The sequence below is a fragment of the Carassius auratus genome, linkage group LG44F (assembly GCF_003368295.1).
Source record: "Carassius auratus strain Wakin linkage group LG44F, ASM336829v1, whole genome shotgun sequence".
NCBI lineage: Eukaryota > Metazoa > Chordata > Actinopteri > Cypriniformes > Cyprinidae > Carassius > Carassius auratus.
The window spans coordinates 5679526-5694984 of NC_039298.1; the positions used below are offsets into that span (position 1 = coordinate 5679526).

The window sequence follows — 15459 nt, forward strand, 5'->3', positions numbered from 1 at the left end:
TAAAGCTCTGCAGGGCCGTCCGGCCATTACAGACTAGCACACCATGGATTCTGATCCAACGTGGAAAGGATCTGTAAAACTTTAGAACTGAAAGTTAGTTATATGTTTGGAAATAACTTTTGAGGTTTTCTCTTAGGATTTATTTGAGTGCATGATTTTTGTATTTTACCTTGGCAACATTCTGCTGAAGGAGTTTAGACTAGGGTTTCTGGACAAAATGTACAAGAAACATGGGTGAAAGCATACTAATGCTATTCTAAGTCGTTCTGTGCTTTTAACATTAATCATGTTTCTTGATCACCAAATCAGCATTTTAGCATATCTGAAGGATCATGTGACAAAGAAATCTATAAAAAATTAAGTTTTGCCAGGGTAGGAATAAGTTATAAGTAAAAAAAAAATAGGTTTCAAATATATTGAAATAGAAAACAGTAATAATATCTTACAAAAAATGTTGTTTTCCATCAAATAAACCAAGCCTTTGTGAGCATGAGAGATTTTCAAAAACATAAAATCTTACCAAGCCCAAACAAAACAATGTTGTGAGTTTATTAGTTATGCTTGCTCAAATTTGGGCATTAGGTATCCAATGACCTCCTAATAACGGACTAAAAACACCTTAGCAACCACAAAGCAGCTACATAGTAGGGATGCACGATCATGATTTTTCATGGCCGATTCCGATACCGATTTTTTTTTTTACAAGCAAACTGGCCGATTCTGATACCGATTTCAGTTTTTTTTTTTTTTTTTTTTTTTTAAGCAACAAACAAGAAAGAAGGAAAGTGTGCATAAACAAGATGTTTATTTGGTATTTAATAGGCCAAACTGGCTTTTGGCTGTTGAAAACAATAACCACAACCATCTGAAATTAACAGCAGTATCTGCACAGTAAGTAGCCTACATTCAATACAAACATAGATGGTACAGACATCAGCATTCAGCTTTTGTATTTGAAGGGGAAGCTGAATAATGTTTAGTTGCCTCAGTAATTCAAATGAGGTATTTTAATCATCCGGGATTGTTCGCGCCCCTCCGTCGGCTTAATGTATGTGGAGATTAAATGAATTTGAAAATTGATATTTAGCACTCATCGCTAGTGCTATTTGTGTTGTGACCGCAGCTGTCTGTCCCCTCTGCTCTTTGCCAAATTAGGCCAAGCTGCCAGAGCTCCAGCCCTTTCCCTCTCCTGGAGGTCAGACCGTGACAGAGAATGAGGAGCTGGTCTGGATGCCTGGGGTCAACGACTGTGACCTGCTCATGTATCTGCGGGCAGCCAGGTAAGCCCCACGTCAACCCACTTTTCAGTAATGTTGTACAGTGTGTCACAGTCAGCTTTGACTTCATTCCCTTTCTGTGGTTGGCAGGAGCATGGCAGCGTTTGCAGGGATGTGTGACGGGGGGTCAACAGAGGACGGCTGCATCGCCGCCTCACGAGACGACACTACACTCAACGCACTAAACACTGTAAGTTGACAACATGACTGACCTTAACTCCAGATTTTAATTTATAGGTGCTGTTTTTGCTAATACTAAATTTAAATTTGAAAAACATAAAACCGAGAATGGAAAGTTATTTTATTATGATAGTGATTAGCTTCTACGCCAAAGCATATAAATTAAAATAATTATGGTTATGTTGCTGCTGTACTGAGTGTTTTTTCAGGCACTGATCTGATCTGCCACTTTTTATAAGTGGTGATTCAGTCTGAGTGTATTTTTGTTGTGCTATTAACAGTATTTATTGTCATTTTACTGTAGAGCTAATTAGTAAAAACACAAAGAGGAATTAGGCACATTATTCACGGTTGAGAAACCCATGAAATGTCATAATGTCAAAACCATAAAGAGGTCCAGGCAGTGGATGGGTTTAACAGAGAGACCACAGGTGTCAGGAAGAGCCATCTTCTCTATAACTAATCATTCAGGCTCAGGAGGAAATCATTTTAATAGAATCCTGCGTCTGAAAGAGATTATTACATAGGTTTTGTGACTCTGTTTACTTCCCAGTTTTATTAATTGTGTGGTCTGTGGCCGTGACACGGTTTCTTAACCTTCAAAGGAATTGAAGTGACATACAGATCTGTCTGTATATGCCGTCTTTATACAGCAGACTCTTCTGCACATCGAAGTTCCCCCTACTTACATAGTGCAGCAGCTAAAACCCAATTTGTCTTGGCCAATTAAGCGTCCAGCACCAAAGAGACACAGTGAAGTAAGATGTCCCTAGCAGGCTTCATGCCTAATTGTCAAAAGATGAAAAAAGGAATCCCTCAGCGTTTTCACTCGCATTTGTTCACCTTCTCAGCGGTGCACCTCAGGCTGCTGCTCTCTGAACACAGCCTCGCCTCGGGAAAGACACAGGCACCAGGGGCCATCACAACATGCAAGTAAATTGGTGTTGAAGTGCTCCTCAGTGATGTCTGGGATTGTAAGATGTCTGAACAAGAGGGGTGTAATTCATGGCTTCATTAATGCACAGTAGCCCCAGACAGCTGAGCTTTTCGAAAAGCCGTATTTATTAGCCCCCACTGGACAAGTTTCCCGGTCAAGTACAGAACGTACAGCCTGATATGCTAATGATGCCCATGTCGGACAGCCTATGCGCCATTATCAAACCAGTTCCTCTCCTTGTCTTTGCTAGCCTTTAAAAAAAGCATTCGACAAATGAACCTGAAATGTAATAAACATGAAATTTCCATTTTGACTGAGAAGTGTATAAGCAGAGAATTAATGTGAGCTGAGGTTCACAGTTTCCCTGACCTTTTTCCACTCATCTGCAATTCCAATCTGCTTTCGGCGTTAACCACCTCATGCCTCAGTCTGGTCCCCGCTTGCCTTTGACAAGCTGCTTTGTTGTAGCCATGTGTGAAATGATTGTTGATGCTGAATTGTGTGATTTAAACTGACCTACGTCTCCAGTGGAGATGCAGGAAAAAGGATTTACCATCAACAGATATTGTTCTGTTCAAGCATTTTTGTAAACAAACTTGATGTGGGAAACTTCAAGCCTTTAAATAGAAACTTGCATCAGTTTGCGATAAAATGCTTCATTGTTAACGGTTAGTATAATAAGCAGCTTGTCTGGACGTTCTGAGTCATATTGCAGTGTTTTTCGGCGTCATCCTTGAGGCTTGCGTGGCTGCTTTTTTTGGCAGTATATTTTAGGTTATTTGAGTTCACGCTCATTTGCCTGCTCAGTACTTAATGGCTTTCAGATTTCCAGCCCAGCTGTCCAAACTCACCCTGTCTGACACGTTTATAGGGAGCCAATCACTGTTACAGTGTTCAGGCTGTCCTTACACTGGGAAAAATGAGTCGATAGCAATCCGATATGATGATTTCCTCATATTGTAACAGTCAACTGTGGAGTAACTAGCTAAAATAATCCAAACTACAAACTTCTTAGCCACTTTTGCATTAGTGTGATAGCTGTTTTCAAAGTAGTGTCACACTTCTAGTATCAAGTATCCATTATTTTTGTGGCTTGAAAATGTATTGCTGTTTTTCTTGGCCCAGTTTTAATAATGAAATAGTTGATTAAATGCTGACATTAAATTACATTAAATCAGTTATTTTAGTGAGTTAAATTATTTTATTGTTTTAAATTGTCGTTTCTCTAATTCTATTCAGTGTTTTTTTTTTTTTTGCTCAACTTAAATTAGAGCATTTTCCAATTTGATTGAATTTTACTATTTTTGATCCAAGTTAGGGAAAATTTGTGCATTTTTGATTTGTATTCTTTTTTACTTTATAGTTTTCGTGTAAAATTAGGATTAATTTATTGTTGATTTGTTGTATTTACTGTTTTCAACAGTTACATTTAGGTGTTCTCTAGTTTTATTCAAATTTGATTCATTATATTTACTTTCTTACTAACGTTAGAGTTAAAATAGCTTTTTTTCCTTCTTTCTTGGATTTATTACTTTCTAGTATTTTCACCTTTTAGTAAGTAAAAAATAGTGTATTTCCTAGTTGTTTAGTTTTGTCAACTCACATTATGATTATATTAGGGTATGTTCTAGTTTTTATTTTTGTTCTGTGATTTTATAAGCATTTGGTAATAACCCATTTAGTAAATATTAAGTTTGTATACTCTCTTCCTAACTTTTTTCCACTCAATTTCTTCAGATGATGATATTGTTGGGTAGTTATACATTTAAACAGTAAGTGGTAGTATATCTGACTACATTTACACACAAAAAACACAATTTTTAAGGTAATTTTCCAAAGCAACTATCATATATGTTGATTTGTGCTCTGTCATCTTTCATACAGCTTCATGAGAGCAGCTATGATGCCGGGAAAGCCCTGCAGCGGCTAGTGAAGAAACCAGTGCCCAAGCTGATTGAGAAGTGCTGGTCAGAAGATGAAGTGGTGAGTAAACAAGTTAACTTTCTTCATTATGTGGTGATTGAAGGCCAGATTTCACTGCATTACTGGCTTTGTGTCGTCCATTGAAAAGCGCTCAGGATTCCAGCTCCTCAAGCAGAACAGGGCAGCTGCATCCTGTTTATGACCTGTGGAATAAATCTTCCCAGTGAGAGAGAAGGAGAAAGAAAGTCTTGGTCAGCTTGTGTTAGAGACTTAAATTTGATGCAAGTACCTGAAAGCTTTTTGTGATTCAGACGTTAAAATTTAAGGAAAACAAAGATAGAAAGATATCTGTGGCATTGATAACAGCATGAAAAGTGACTGAACAGTCTCTGAAAGGATTGACATGGATCAGACAGAATCGTAGAGAAACCCAGGACAAACCATTGATTTGTATAAACCCCACTTCTTTCATAGTCAAGTGAGCTTGATTTCTAAATAAATATTCAAGAAGTATCCTAAATGTTTACTACCTCATTTCCCTCCCTAGAGGATTTAATATGCCGCAATCTTTTCCTCCAGTAAAATCAATATTCATGTTTGAGTGAGTATATATGTACACATGTACAGACTCACTAAAAGCAACAAGTCATGTTGATGGTGCCAGCGAGCCCATTAAAAAATCAATTAGCCTGTGCGCATCGATTTGCATCGGCATGCTTAGCTGAGTGTGGACCTGTTTTTTTTTTTTTTTTTTCATTTATGCAGGAGAAGCATGTGTGTGAAGTGAACTGTATAACAGTCTGTCTGAGATGAATAATAGAGATGCTGAATAAATGCTGCATGAGCGCAGGCCTCGATTACACCACTGTTGGTGTTTTTCTCTGTGGTGCGCGCACACCCCACAGGAGGCTGTTTGGGGCAGGCAAGCCGGCCCCTCCTCTCCGTCTGTAGCCCATCCAGACCACCGCTGCACTGTCAAGGACACCGCTCCCCCGATCTGATTTCAAGTTGTGCTTTTGCAGCCCTGCAGCCTTGAGGGACAGGTGTAAATGTACCCCTGACCTTGGACACATGCACCAGCCCCGCTGCTCCTAATTTATTTATTACCCCTCGCTTTCTCTCTCTCTATCTCTCAGCCTGCAGGTCCACGGCCTCATTATTCCTGCTCTTTTTCCATCGCTCCTTTTTGAAATGTGAATAAAAGTGACAGTGACTGTCTCAGAAATGACAGAATCATCCCCTCTTCAGGGTCACTTGTCACCCGTCTCCCTCATCCGCTCGAGCCTCTCTTCCGTTCGACTAGCCTGCAGCGCTTTCAGCAGCAGAAAGAAAGAGCATGCCATTTTATTTCTTTTCCCATGCCACAGTTTATCTGGAGATTTCTGTTAGATCCCGCAGTAATGCTCTAAAATGGCATGTCATATGTGACACCCTTTGATCTTGTCAGATATTTTAGTAATGCAGTGTAAGAAAAATTAGTCTGCTGAAGGGTTTATAGAATTTAGGATTGGATTTAAATAATCCAATACACATACATGAAAACAAATTTTTCGTTGCAACACAGATCTTAATTCAACAACTATTTTATGTAAACATAAACACAGTTATGCTATTTTTTTAAAAATATATTTATTCAAATAGAAAAGCTATTTCAGATTATAATATTTTATTTTATTTTAATTATTATTTTAATAACATTGCTGTTTTTACCTTTTTTATTTTATGAATAAATGCAGCATTGCTGAGCATGAAAAACCCTTAAAAACCAATCCTTTTGACTCCAAGCTTTTGTAAGGTAGTGCAGTTAATTACCTAACAAGTAGAAGGTAGATAGTTCTCCAAAAAATAAAATGAAACACAAGCAGAAAAAGAGCACAGAGTGTTGATTCAGGGTGTCTAATATATGACCACAGTGAGGGCTGCTATCTGCTCCTCTGCCCTTCTCTATATTATCTCTGGCTTGTCACAGGTTGACTAATAACAGCGTGAAGCTTCAGATTGAAGTGCTGTGTGTGGCAGCAGGCAAGGTGGCAAGACTACAGCCCCCCAGTGGCGAACGAAGAAGCCTGCACATTTTTTTCCAATCAAATACCTCCCCTCTTAATATTAATCTCATTGGATATGAATAAAGAGAGGTGGGTCTTTGGAAACTGGAAGAAGATTTAGAAATCTTCAGCTGGAACAGCATACTATGACTTTTTTTCTGTAGACCATGAAACGAACCACCCACTAAGGTTACTTACAACTGGTTTGCTGTAGGACCCAGTATTTACATAAGACATCAAGTGGTGACCCAACACAGTACAAAACGTATTGTACAAAAATGTCCTTAAAATCTAGCTTTAAAATATACTGATGTGATATGAATAAAATGGTATAAATTTATATATATTGAATCAAATTAAGAAAATCTAGCTTTAAAATATATCAATGTGAGAGTGTTCCTGAATGAATCATTTGTTAAATGATTTGGTTCAATCACAGTGACTCACTTATAGACAGTGACTTGCTGCCATCCTCTGTCAGTTTAATTTCACATTTAAAGTTTTTCAAACTTTTCAAATATTAGTTTTGTTTACAATATAATATTATTTATGCAAGTGTAACTGCTGGTTAAATGCATTCATGTCCTGCATTAATCAGTGTGTAAGTGCATCTAAATGCCATTTCAGATGCAGCTTCTGTGTTTCCTCTGCATTACTAAGATTAATTTTGTTGATTGATACTTTCATTTGCTTGATAACAGCCCGAATATTTTATAATAATTGACTGATTAAATATAAGAAGCTTTTAGCACAAATTGCTTTAAGGTAAAACTGACAATAAAAGGTAAAAATATTTTTAAACTTATTGGAAAAGATTAATTTCTGTCACAGAGAACTGACCACCACACAGAATATGAAGAATCTAAAAAAATAAATAATATAGTATCAGCTGTCCACTATAGTCCTCAAGATGTGTAATTATCAATAAAATCCCAGAAAATATCGAGAGAGAATTTTTTTTGTCAATATCGCACTACCCTAGCTGCCAGCCGTTCTGTGCATTTGGCAGAGCTGAATGTAGAATTTAACACCGCATTCACCATCCTAACCCTCGCCAAAGAAGAGCTTAACTTAGGTTGTTTAAAGGAGAAATCTGTCAGTGTAAATGTTATATTATGTGTATGTATATATATATATATATATATATTATTGAAGTTTACAAATAAAATAATGATTTTAAATAATGTTTAAGGACTGTGAAATGATATATAACCTAGGCGTGTGCACAGTCGAATATTCAAACTGTAATTATTATTCGAAAAATAAAAACATTCAAATTTTATTACGCGTTGCCTTGTTTGGCCATAAATGCAGGGAATCCAGGAATGGAGTGTGTTATGTTGATTTATTTGATCACAGTATGTTGTCGTCTGCTTCACGAAGTTTGGAATTACTTTGATCAAAATGATCTTGAAAAATAAGTGCTCTACAGTGCGACCATTTCAGTCACATTTGGGACTGGAAACTACTGCACACGACTGAAAAAATATTTAGGAGCACCTGTCTGACGGACCCGTTTTTAAAGGTTTCTAACGTACTTACAATGTGTTTTTGCAGCATTGAGTAATGTATCACAGACAAATCCTCTCAATATAACAAACAAAGTGTAGAACGAGTGTAAATAAGAGATTCATTGTGCAGTGAAAAGAGCTTAATTGATTTATAATGGAGGTTTGTGAGATTGCGATGAACTAATATGAGTGACAGCTTTTAATGATTAGTAAGGGACTTTAAAAAGTTAGGTTTATTTAATACAACAATTCATTAAACAAGAAGTTAATATTAAGTGGCTTATATTGTCTGACTACAACACTGTTGCCTTATTTTGCTCTATTTAATCAACGAAAAGTTTAAAACAAAGAACAGCTGTGCATCTCCATTCAAAGACAGCATTTCATTTATGAATGAATTGCATTAAGTGAACCTAGTGAGTCAATGATTCAATTACCCATTCATAAAGACAGTCACATACTTCGTTCCTGAATGAATCAGCCATTCAAAGAATCTATTTTACATGCATTTAAATTAACAATTATTTGAATTAAAAAAAAAATTATGAGCCCAAATATTCTAATAAACTATCTTTGAAAAATGCCCATTCTTAATATAAACAGACCTGCAACCCACCAGTTGTCAACCGCTGATTTTGCTGGATATATTTTCTCTTTTGCTGGACTATTTTAGTTAGGTGTGAAGTGGAATCAGTTGTGCTCAGAGTTAAAGACTTTTATTGCCACGAGTGTTGCACAGGCAGGAAGAGTGTGTTGGAGTATTTCCTGTCACCTTTGGATTTACACCGAACACAAGAAAAGCTGCGGTTTAGCTGGATCTATGTATATTTATAGACTCAAGCACTAAGCAAACGCTTAAGCGGCGGCAACGACGGCCTGATTTAGAAGCTTTTCCAGGCATCTGCTCATATTAATAGGACTAGTACTTCGTCTGAGCATTAGATAGTTTTCCCTCATGTCTCTCTTCTTTTCTGTTGTGGTTTTGATGTTATGTAAGGGTGAGATGGACAGGATGTGGGCTGGCTCTCATCTCTCTTTGTGGCCGCATTGTGTGTGAAAGTGCCATCATCACTGACGTCATATTGAATCATATTTTTGTGATTATAATATGTTACTGTAATTGTAAACTCACTCATTCGTGTTCACCCATAAGAGCCTCAGCGAAAGGCCAAGCACACTGATTTCATAAGACCCCCACCCCTGTGATTGTGCCATTGAGCTAAATGTTAGGCATTCCTGGTATTTGAAGACTGCCAGACTGTGAACACTGTGTGAGTGTGTGTGTGTGTTGGACACACAAAAGTGTGTTTTGTACGGAGTGGTCTGACACCATTTGTTTGTACATGCTCAAATGATCTTAACCAGTTTTACAGCTTTTAACAAGTATGATTTAGGCAGGAAGTGCACACACATCACAATAGCCCTTTCAGCTGTATTCCCTTCTCTCCTCTCTCTTTTACAATAAGTCACTGTCGAGCAGAGAGAGAGAGAGAGAGAGAGAGGCAGAAAGCAGAGCCAGCTCACTGGAACAATTTTTGACAGAAAGAAGCCTGTTGTTTCAACATTGCGGGCGGCTGGTGACTCTGTAGCGCTCACCTCCCCCTCTCACCCCTCCTCCACTCACCCCTCGCTCTCTGGTCCCTCCCGTCATCTGCCCTGTTGCCTAGCAACGGCGGATCGGAGCAATCGTAGCAGAGGCAGAGCAATTCAGGGAGCAGATTGGTGGATGATTTATTAGTTGCGCTCTGAGAGCAGCGAGCCCAGGCAGCTGAAATGGAGCCTTAAAGTGGAGCCGACGCGCAGCGAACGAGACAGCCGTGCACGTATCTATCTGCCTGTGGTGCACTGTAAATATTACAGTAGTGGAAACTTAATTAAGGTGACATAATCAGACTGCTAACATGTGCCACTCTGGCAGGTGTAATTGATTTTTGTCCTGCCGGGTCTGGATCCAGGACCTCGGATAATAAAGTGAGAAAGAACCCTTTTAATGCTTAATGTTTTAAGCAAAATTTGCATGTAAAACATTAGACCTATGGTCACCAGGCTGGGAATTCATTAACTCATGAGGCTGTTAGAAACTCGTCAGTGTGAGATTAAAGCTGTTCTGGTTAAGTGGCTGCTGTTGGTCCGTTGTCACAGTGCCAAATGCTGGTTCGGGTAACCAGACAGATAGATTTTGTCTCTAATCTTCAAAACCTTTTTTTGTTTTTTTGTTTTTTTTTTAGCACTTAATGTATCCCCCTCCACACCCCCAATCCTTTTTATTTTGCTTGCTTTGATGTTACACCCATATAAAACATTGAGTGAAATAATTTGAGAGTCTGACATGTTGTAACTCATAACTAGTACTTTAGTCATAGGTACATTTAAATATCATCATACGCTCATTTTGCACATTGCACCACCTACTGGTTAATCATCCGCCTCTTTACCACAGAAGATGAAATGTCGTCTGTGGTGGATTTTTTCTAACACTTATGGTTAAATATCTCAACCTGTTACAGAGGCCCTGACAAGGTTAGATGTAGTTTTAAAAGCTTGTTGTATTAATTTGCAGGATTAGGATTTTCATTATACTCAAACACCTAATTTATTGCAGGTTGCTTTTTCAAATCTTGTTAAGGGAAACAAGTCATATTTGCTCCCTTCCTCACTCAAGATATTTCTTTAAAACTGTTTAAACAGTTCCCGGTTACATAACCAGTATGCATTTGAGAAGTTGGTCAAGAGTGCCAGAGGAACTCCACGACTGGTTTTGCAGTCAACTTTAAAACCTCTACAAAGATTGCCCTGGCCTTTTCTGGCTGCTTTGAGCTCCCTGAAACTGTACAGTTCCCTTGTAAAAACCACCATGAGGGGGTTTGAGTCTGAGTAATGAGAAGAGCAGACGTAGAGTTGATGTACACGCACGCACACACTCTTAAAGAGAGCTCTCGGAACATGCATGTGTGACACAACCGCTTCAATCCACCATGCATCGCACAACTCCGCTCCAGGTTTTCCCGCCAGCCGCAGACCAGAGGCTCTCTAGCAGAAAGATCACATGTAAAGCCTTCCCCTTTGTAGTGGAGGAGCACAGAGTGACAAGCTATCTCTTGCTCGTAAAAAACAACGTACCTTCGGAGACTTTGTGGATTTGCACCTCCGTTTTGTTTGCCTACAAGTGGACATATAGATTTGGGTCGTGTGTCGAGTGGACTTTTCATGGGCTTTCCAACAGTTTGTTTGTTGAGGACCAGTGACTGAGATTACAGTGGAGTGGGGCTCGCCGCTGGAACAAGAAAGTAAATCTGTTGGTTGTCTGCTTCGCTGGTTATGAATGTTTCTGTCTCCGCTTTTTATGGCTCACAGTCTGTGGCTCTTAAAGGAATAGAAAAACATTCAAGCTACACGGTCTCCTTTTGTATTACTGCAGTCTGTGTAAACACATTTTATTTTGGGAGTTTAGTTTGTGTTGGAAGTTATTTTCTTATGGTTTTATTAAGTGATTGTTCAGTTTATTAACTGTACTTGCTTCGTTTAGAGTTTCAGTCATTTTCAACATTCATAAACCTGGTTATTTAAACACTACCTTAAGTTCTGTTTGTTTGCAGTAACTGTAAGCTAATGGGTTTGTAATTCTAGTACTTTACGCAGGAATCGGGCAGCTGTTTGAAGTGTGAGTGTGAAAATTGTAAGATCAAGAAGAAGTGTGTTGTGATTTGTTGTAACTTATTGAAGTTCAGTTTTGGCTTTGAACTTGAGTGTTGTGCGTCCTCATATGCATATCGCCTTGATGAACTCTCAGACGAACTGCTATCGTGTTTCTACTCCACTGTGGTTTAATCTCGGCTTCTATTCCTGCTTTTGTTGTCATTTCCCCTCTTTTTTTTCACTGTAGCTGAGCTGTGTTAGCACAAGCAGAGATTTTTTAGATTAATATCACAACATTGTTTTCTTCCCGTTGCGTTTCACAATGTAATGTAGTGCTTCATGTCTGTTGTTACGGGTGACTAAAAATCTAAATTTAACTGTTTTTCTCTCTTCTTTTTCCAACAGAAACGGTTCATAAAAGGTTTAAGGCAGTACGGAAAAAACTTTTTTAGGATTCGGAAAGAATTGCTCCCTAACAAGGAGACGGTAAGACATTTGTTTCCTATTGAGTACATTTGTCATTGTTCTTGGACACGAAAACTCCTTTTCACTGTGGTTTCTCATTTGTTTTGAAATTGAAGCGACATCTTCAGTGGTTTCAAAAACGGACAGGTTAAGGAAATGATTGGAAGCCATAGCTTACACATGGACTTGAGTGCATGAATATTAGATTTAACAGTAAGCATGTTAGGTGCTTGAACAGGGGCCCTGAGACGTGTTTAGTAAAAACAGAATCATGACTGTTTATATAGTATTTGGTTACAGCTCAATACAGCTACACATCTGATAGCTGATGGCTTATTTTAAGCTTGAAGTACTGTTTGTTAAACTTTTGTTTTACTGCACAATGCGAATAATAGAAATTTGAGCGAAGTAAATGTAATTTTATGTTACGTTTTTATTTTATTAGACTGATTAGACTATATCAGAATTTTAAATTCCTATGTTATGTTAAACTGTTAAATGCATATTACTTTGCATTTCATGGTCTCCATAGAAGTTTGTTTTTTGTTTTGTACATGAAAATATTACGGTGATTATTAAAAACTTAACTTTTAAACTTTTTTTAAACTATTAAAGCATTTTACAGTAAATACATTATTTAATGTTATTATATTATACTAGGGATGGGCAATATATCAAACACGATGATCACCCGTATCTAATCACCCGCCTTCGATAATAAACGCAATATTGCATAGCTTGTCAGTGATCAACAGCTCTGTCTATTAAATGCTGCTCCATCTGAAAGCAGGTGATGACGATTTACCGCTAATCAGGGAACCCACTTTACTGACGAAATTCGTGTGACAATCGCATGCAATATTTCGCAGTATACTATACATTATATACAATAACATATTATAATAAAAATATTTTGCATATTTTTGTAATTTCCAAATACCAGATATGTATATATGTGTCTATCTATACATGTATTTATGCATGGACTTGTGAGTTTTTGTGTTTGTTACTTACAGTTATGTAAGTTGATTTTTAGCATGCCTAAGTACAGTGTTCTTTGCATACCAGTGTTTTTGTCCATGTTTTATCAGGTCAGTTGTTAGCTTTACTGTCCTCAGTGTTGTGTCAGATAGACTGAAACACAAGCTCTGTCTAATAGGTTGGTTATTATCATGTGCATGTTTTATGGTGTATTGACTTAGCTGAATGATTAGTCAGTGAAGAAAAAGGGAAGCTGTGGTTACGGTAGTACAGTCATTGATAGTTTTGTTTTGACTCTTCATGCTGAACCGCAAGTATTCAGTTGGCCATGAATTAATATTTGAAGTGACCCTTTTTAATTATTAGTGAACTGTGTGACCCTGTGAAAAAAACATCAAAGTGATATAAAGCAGGTAATTATTAACTTGGTGTGAGTACACACCCAGATACCTGTTTGGTGAGTGAATAGATGTACTTTCTGTTGAAATGTGTCATTTGCTGGTTTTTGTTTATCTGCAGCATGGAAAGAAGATATGTTGATGTCATCTTTTTAGAATTGAGAGTGCAAGTTTTGCTTACTAATTTTAATTATTTTATCACTGGCAGTATAATTTTCAAATAATGGTTTTGCTATTGTCTGCATCATGGAAATATTTTTTTTCACAGTTTATATGGAGACATTTGTTAAGTTTACGCCAGTTTGTACATGCGTACGAAAACAAGCCACCCTCTAGAAACCAGGACAAGAAGAGGGAAGGATTGAAAAGGAGAGATGGAGGCACAACAGTCTTGCTGAAGGGCAGGGTTGAGGGGATAGTTCAATATACACTAAGAAAAGCGAGCTTTTTCTAAAAAAGCCCCACTTTGCTTGAGATTGCAGTCGTTTTTGTTCTGTAAGCCAGCTCTCTCTGCAAGTGCCAGTCAATACCCTGCGGAAAGCTTGATTTATTTTCTCTACAGTCCTTTTCCCACTCTCCTCTTTCATTTTGGCATATCTCTCTTTCTTGTTTGTGACTTAGAAAATATTCTGAAACTCCTTCCTTAATTCATCCATCACAAAAACCTTTCCTGCTCCTCATATACCAGTCCTTCTGGTGAAGACTCTTTCCTTTGCATTTCTTTCAGGTAATCTGGTCCAGGCTTTGATATGACCGTAGCGTTTTTAAATGCCCGGTACCACGGAGGGTGATACAGTGCAGCTTTTCTGCCTCTCCTAATTTTTCCCCTCAGCACTTATTAGCTGGGTTTCTCATAAAGAGCTGGTGCCAAGGCTAAGCACCCACTGCTGTGCAAACTCACCAGGCCTGACTAGCTCTCTGGAATCCTTTATATGAAGTCAAATAAGAGAGGAAGCTGGGGAAGTGGGTGTGTCGTCTTACTGTCTCTGCTGTTTTCACTGCCACCATTTCCTCCACTTGAAAGACATGTCATGGAATAATATGTGTACTGGTGCAAGAAATGTTCCTAAACAAACCCAAAATGTGTCTACAGATCACAGATAACACAGCTTTGCAGTTCTGTCCATGTGCTGTCCCAGAAAGATTATTTCTACTCTCCAGATGCTTTTTAGTGATTTAGACCAATTTGTTTTGATTATTGCATACCAATGACATTAGTAAACAAAGTATTAGTCAGATTTAAACTGCACATGATCTAAATAGAAAATAACTATTGCAGATGCATCTTTTTTTTTTTTCTAAGGGCACAAAAGTTTTGTCCCTGTTTAATCTGAATGTGACTTTGGTATGATTACAGTGCAGTCTGTGTTCTTTAGCCTCTTGGGAATCTGCCCCTAGCTTTTAATTCCAGACAGGCCCTTCTTTCAGGAGGGTGCAGACTAACTGATAATACTCCAAAGCTTCCAAGGAAGGAAGATTATTTGGTTGTAAATTAGAGACAAGTGTGTGACAAGGTGTATAGGTGACAATTTCTGAAAAACAGCCGTATTGTAAAGCAGCCGTGGTGTAATCCAGCTATACTGCTGGCGTTTGCAGGGAGGTAAAGCTGCAGAGGATCCAATTGTGTAAGGAGGCAGCCCTGGCCCTCTGGTCCTGTAATTTTCAAGTGAAGATGGCCAACATGATAGAACTGTTCTCGCACAACTTTGTAACAGATGTTTGCCCTGGTGCAATCTGCATAAATGTCAAATTGAATTCATTGCAAAGACGTTAACCCTGCAGCCAGTGCCCTAGAGAGGCGCTTGTGTGATTAGAGGTATTCGGGCTTGGGCACTAATTAAAATGGCTAAAACTGGCGGCCTGCTCGATTGTCAGCAGCTGCCCAGGCTTGATAAAATAGTCTGCTTGTTTTGGTACAGTAAATGTTGTTTATCTCTCTTCTTGGAGTTTTTTTTTTCTTTTTCTCTTTAGTTTAGACTCTCTTGATAGGCTATCCACATGAATTATAATTCTTTCTGTATAGTGTTTATGAAGAGTGGGCATAGATAGCCTGTGTATTGTTTGCTCTCTGGCTTTCTGAACAAAGCTGTGGCTGTACAACTTGAG

At 38.2% G+C, this 15459-nt stretch overlaps 1 protein-coding gene across 6 annotated transcripts in view; it reads left to right on the top strand.

The window, feature by feature from the left end:
- Positions 1-15459, top strand: part of LOC113068401 (arginine-glutamic acid dipeptide repeats protein-like) — a 144431-nt gene that overhangs the window by 115403 nt on the left and 13569 nt on the right. For all 6 annotated transcript variants that reach the window (XM_026241176.1, XM_026241177.1, XM_026241175.1 and 3 more), the window contains 4 exons: positions 1156-1280; positions 1368-1467; positions 4279-4377; positions 11915-11995. In XM_026241176.1, the coding sequence (XP_026096961.1) occupies positions 1156-1280; positions 1368-1467; positions 4279-4377; positions 11915-11995 (405 nt within the window). The remainder of the gene's footprint in view (positions 1-1155; positions 1281-1367; positions 1468-4278; positions 4378-11914; positions 11996-15459) is intronic.